We start from the raw sequence: 5,640 nt of genomic DNA, 5'->3' as shown, positions 1-5,640 counted from the left end.
AGGATAAGTCAGGGCTATAACTATGTGTATTGTTTGTTATAGGATAAGTCAGGGCTATAACTATGTGTATTGTTTGTTACAGGGTAAGTCAGGGCTATAACTATTCGACTGTTTGTTACAGGATAAGTCAGGGCTATAACTATTTGTATTGATTGTTACAGGATAAGTCAGGGCTATAAATATTTGTACTGTTTGTCACAGGATAAGTCAGGGCTATAACTATTTGTACTATTGTCACAGGATAAGTCAGGGCTATAACTGTGAGTACTATTGTTACAGGATAAGTCAGGGCTATAACTATTTGTACTGTTTGTTATAGGGTAAGTCAGGGCTATAACTATGTGTATTGTTTGTTACAGGAGCCGACGAGTCTGTGATACTAAATGAGTATTCCCCACCTGTACACAGATGGAGGTGTTCCCAGTGTTGACTGGCCTCCTTTGTTTCCTTGACCAGATTTTTGTTGACAACGCTCTCATCAGTGATCAGTAATGCAACAATTTGATATCTCAAAATTGTGGGAAATGACACGAAAATTCCTGCATGAAAGGGAGGCTATTTTTATCGGTATTTTGCCCAATCTAAATGCCATATAAAGTATTTTGTGATTGAAATATTTTTTTCTGATATGCATGTACATCCAGCATGCTTTTGCATTTGTCAGCATTTGAGAAATTTCCGGCGCAAAGAAACAGGATTCCATGATAGTTCAGATGTATATACATGTTAGGTTCTATGTTCTCATTGTTATTTTTTGTTATATATCACAAGGTACATACAATGTCGATGAAGGTCAAATGATCATGAAGGACGTCGCTACCTGATAAACCAAATTAGGATCATGTTGTTCTGTATGTGTTTTATTTTTTATTTTTTTATCAAAAGTATTTGCCAAGGATATAATCGGTTTTGTGTAATTGATATATTTATGATGGTAACATTTTCAATTTGAAAATATACAAAATATTTTTTCGATAACAACAGAAAGAGTAATAAAGAGACTTTGTAGTAGTTAATATTTCATCATTGAGCTAGCACAGTGTAATTCCAGTGTCTGTTTCAGTACTCGGCTAACACGAGACCATGCAATCTGGCCTTTCATGGTGTTTCCTTATTTTATTGTTAACTGGCCATAACAACTTTGATCAAGACAGAACTGATTTATTTTATGATATATATTATTTTATGATATATATTATTTTATGATATATATTATTTTATGATTCACTTCCTGTTAGTTTCACGATTCTGTGTTGTATTATACTACTTCACACCTTATGCTGATGATTGTAACAAAAAAATCATATTTTAGCGCTTTTTGTGTTTTCGACATGAGCTAAATAAGGACTGTGCCAAATGTTGGAGTTCCTTTAGATAAAGCGCTAAAATAAGTATTTTTACAGTAAATAAGAACATACCAAGTATAGGTCTTGATGAAACCTCGAAACATAGAGGCGAAACTAGTCGGCCAATAAATAAGTACCAACTTACTGGTGTCTCTTGAGCATGTTGTGATTAATACCCTTCTAATTATATGGTCATATTTCATCAATTGCCCTGCATACCTTGGGTATCCATACCCAAGCGCAGCACCCCACTGAACAACCTACCTACTTTTGGACTGACGTTGGTTCTAATCCTTTTTTTAAGTATAGTAGAAAGATTAATTTTCATTAAAAGTTACAAATCATTACTGCACATATTTAACTTGAAGACTATTTACATAATGGTGATTTTTGGAAGAACATTATATCATTAAAGGGAATTACTATAAGTCGTTGAACATTCACAGATGTTTGACACGATCAGTGCAGGAGAGCGTGGAGCAGCCTTACTCTACTAGGTAATCCCCTTTAGTACCTCCATGTAGGTGGAGGTGTCCTATTGATATATAGAGGGTATTGAAGGGCTTCCCATTGAATACCATGTATATTTGATAGATAGGGCAGAATACCAATATTTTTTCACAAGTGCATACATAGTACAAGTGAAATTATTTGTACATTTTGTATATTGTTCCATAGTGGGTGAAATATATATGTTATTTGACCGGAAAACCATAAAAAATTCTATTTCTTACGTTTTTAAAAGCAAATGATGAAAATATTGCTGCATAAAGAAGTGTGGGAATTAGTAAAGTAATATTTGATGCAAGGCTCTAATGATGTCAAACAAGTCTGTGAACCATTCTGAATGGGCTACATGCTACGGTTTTCTGCTATTAAGAAAAGTAAGAGTTGCTTACAAAAATATTATCAATTATGCAGGTATGTTAATAACGTAAACCTTAGTGCATGTCCCAAAGATGAACAAAAGCAACCACTTATTCTACCATCCCTTCATACACAGCTGGACAGAATATCTGAGGCAGTACATTGTAAGTAGAAAATACCATTCGATATCTGGTCTTTTCAAAATCATTACTAGACCTTATATCATCACATTTGAAGATATAACATTTCCTTCATCTTAATTACTGCAGTGAAGATCTAAGAGCATGCCTCCCTTGTGTGTGTGGAATCTATGAGCGTGTGGTCAGTATCACACTATGGACTGTGGAGGTGATATATAAGTGAGCTGGGTTAATTAAGAGATCTAGAGTGGGAGGATACTTGGAGTATAGTCTAGTCACCTTGTGATAAACCACAAACCAGGCTGAATCATATTCAAGTACATATATATACAGATATATTATAGGTGTAGACATTTCTTGTTTTTTAGTGACACATTGTTTTAGTCAATGTCATTCATTTTGGGTTCGGGTTCAAGTGTTAGTGCAATTCCACCTCCTGATAGTCAGACTTTGTTTTGTTTACTTGTAGGAAGTGTATTGGAATGTTTGTCATAAGGATTTAAAATTCCTCTTCTCCTCTTTATGGTCAAAAACAAATATAATTTAAAAATTCCTCTTTTTGGAAGGATGGAGGAAACTGTAGTGCTTCATATGTAGTGCAGGTTTTATCTTTGTAAAAAACAACCCAATGGAAATTTATTGTCCATCTGATGAATGTAGATTACGATGTTATTTAAGGGTGTTGGCACTTTTACGAAATTTAAACCTAGCAAATTTGATCCAGGACTGAAACTGTAAAACTAAAGAACTATGTTAGTTACATGTCAGTTAAACATCACTTCCGCAAGCTACTACATAGTATGTGTTTGGGTAACTTATGTGATCAAAGAATGATTCTCAAGTTGTGAACCTTTTTGATAAATGTGTTGGATAGCGCCCATGTAAATGTTGCTTCATTGACTTTAATATTGTCAGAGATATAAATCGTTTTATTTGTAATCATTTAAAATTTATAATCAAACCTTGAAACCAAATTTTTCTTTTATAAATAAAGACAGTAAACTTATGTATTTCAATAGAATCACGAGTGTGATAATGGAGTATTCTGTTTTAATTGAAAAAACATGTTATGTTGTATATACTAAAACTACTGTCAGTGTAAATGAAGAGTTCTGCAATATGATTTATGTGGGTTTACAATTGATGTTGAAAATATTTTTGTCTTTGATGTGTTTATCTTTGCTCTGTTTTACTTATGAACAAGAATTAAGGAACTGGACATGACTTCCTGTTTAGTTTGTGAAGTTCCTGAGTCTGTTACCTTGATGTTATATCAATAAAGTCATATTTTCCGAATTTTTGTATAAATGAAGATTTTTAATGAATAAAAAATCATATTAAACTTGTCATGAGTTAGTGAAATTAATTTCATATAGTTGACCTTCACACTAGGATCTAATGAGGAAGTTATAAACAGTTTGTACTAACAATTTCTTCTGAATAGAAAATACATTGGTTGAAAATAAAAAAGTTGGATTTAGTTCTGAGTTTTAATTTTGTCCAATTGTATGTAATTTAGTTTTCAAAGACTGTAGTGACTGAATATAAATGACTAAATATGTTATCAATCTGGTATGTGAGGATTTCAGTGACTAAATATGATATTAATCTGGTATGTAAGGATTGTATAGTGACTAAATATGTTATCAATCTGGTATGTGAGGATTTCAGTGGCTAAATTTGATATTAATCTGGTATGTAAGGATTGTATAGTGACTAAATATGATATCAATCTGGTATGTGAGGATTTCAGTGACTAAATATGATATTAATGTGGTATGTAAGGATTGTATAGTGACTAAATATGTTATCAATCTGGTATGTGAGGATTATAGTGACTAAATATGATATTAATCTGGTATGTAAGGATTGTATAGTGACTAAATATGTTATCAATCTGGTATGTGAGGATTTCAGTGACTAAATATGATATTAATCTGGTATGTAAGGATTGTAGTGACTAAAGATGATATTAATTGGGTATGTTAGGACTGCAGTGACTAAATATAGTATTTATCAGGTTTTTAAGGATTATAGTGATTAAACATAGAATGATTAAATGTGATATCTCGCATAAAAGCCACAGGAACCAGATGAATATCATAATAGTCCAAAGTGACAATAGGTCTCGCTATGCTTATGTTTGCCAATTGCATTTAAATATGATTTTTTTTTCTGACAGATCAACCAGATTATAAAAATCTTTACAGAAACATGATATTTTTATTGACTTAAATCCCACCAATAATACAGAAGATTTAACTTGATTTCCTCTATTTGGCCCTCCCCTCTGCACACTCTCCCTTTTTTCAATATGCACACCCTCTGTTTATATAAAGTTTAGTCCCCATTGTCTTACTGGCTTGGAAGTTGGGTGTTAATCCTTTGATATCTTCAAATGACAGGTATCAGTGTAGCAATTTGTCAGGATTTTTTTTACTGGAGACCAATCAAATAGCTAGCTGCATCCCTTCAATTCCGTACAACATATTCAAGGGGTGCAGAGAATAAATGTCCAAGTGAGCAGTAACCCCTGGAGTACCAAGGCTTAGGTCTAGGAAGGATGGAGTGAGCAGTGACGCCTGGAGTACCAAGGCTTAGGTCTATTAGGGCTGGGATGGGTGGAGGGAGCAGTAACCCCTGGAGTACCAAGGCTTAAGTCTAGGAAGGATGGAGTGAGCAGTAACCACTGGAGTACCAAGGCTTAGGTCTATTAGGGCTGGGATGGGTGGAGGGAGCAGTAACCCCTGGAGTACCAAGGCTTAGGTCTAGTACGTCTAGGATGGATGGAGTGAGCAGTAGCCCCTGGAGCACCAAGGCTTAGGTCTAGGATGGATGGAGTGAGCAGTGACCCCTGGAGAACCAAGGCTTAGGTCTATTAGGTCTAGGATGGATGGAGTGAGCAGTAGCCCCTGGAGCACCAAGGCTTAGTTCTAGGATGGATGGAGTGAGCAGTGACCCCTGGAGTGCCAAGGCTTAGGTCTATTAGGTCTAGGATGGATGGAGTGAGCAGTGACCCCTGGAGTGCCAAGGCTTAGGTCTATTAGGTCTAGGATGGATGGAGTGAGCAGGGACCCCTGGAGTACCAAGGCTTAGGTCTATAAGGTCTAGGAAGGATGGAGTGAGCAGTAACCACTGGAGTACCAAGGCTTAGGTCTATAAGGGCTAGGGAGGATGGAGTGAGCAGTGACCCCTGGAGTGCCAAGGCTTAGGTCTATTAGGTCTAGGATGGATGGAGTGAGCAGTAACCCCTGGAGCACCAAGGCTTAGGTCTAGGATGGATGGAG

At 35.5% G+C, this 5,640-nt stretch overlaps 1 protein-coding gene across 1 annotated transcript in view; it reads left to right on the top strand.

The window, feature by feature from the left end:
• The window catches only part of LOC110466290 (ras-related protein Rab-24-like), a 17,678-nt gene extending 13,982 nt beyond the window's left edge, over positions 1-3,696 (top strand). The window contains exon 7 of the mRNA XM_021522696.1: positions 360-3,696. Coding sequence (XP_021378371.1) covers positions 360-430 — 71 coding nt within the window. The 3' untranslated portion in view covers positions 431-3,696. The remainder of the gene's footprint in view (positions 1-359) is intronic.
• The last annotated feature ends 1,944 nt before the right edge of the window (positions 3,697-5,640 follow it).

This window comes from Mizuhopecten yessoensis, unplaced genomic scaffold, assembly GCF_002113885.1.
Source record: "Mizuhopecten yessoensis strain PY_sf001 unplaced genomic scaffold, ASM211388v2 scaffold11129, whole genome shotgun sequence".
NCBI classification, from domain to species: Eukaryota; Metazoa; Mollusca; class Bivalvia; order Pectinida; family Pectinidae; genus Mizuhopecten; species Mizuhopecten yessoensis.
The sequence above is the reverse complement of the archived record's forward strand: the minus strand, read 5'-3'. Positions and strand labels throughout refer to the sequence as shown.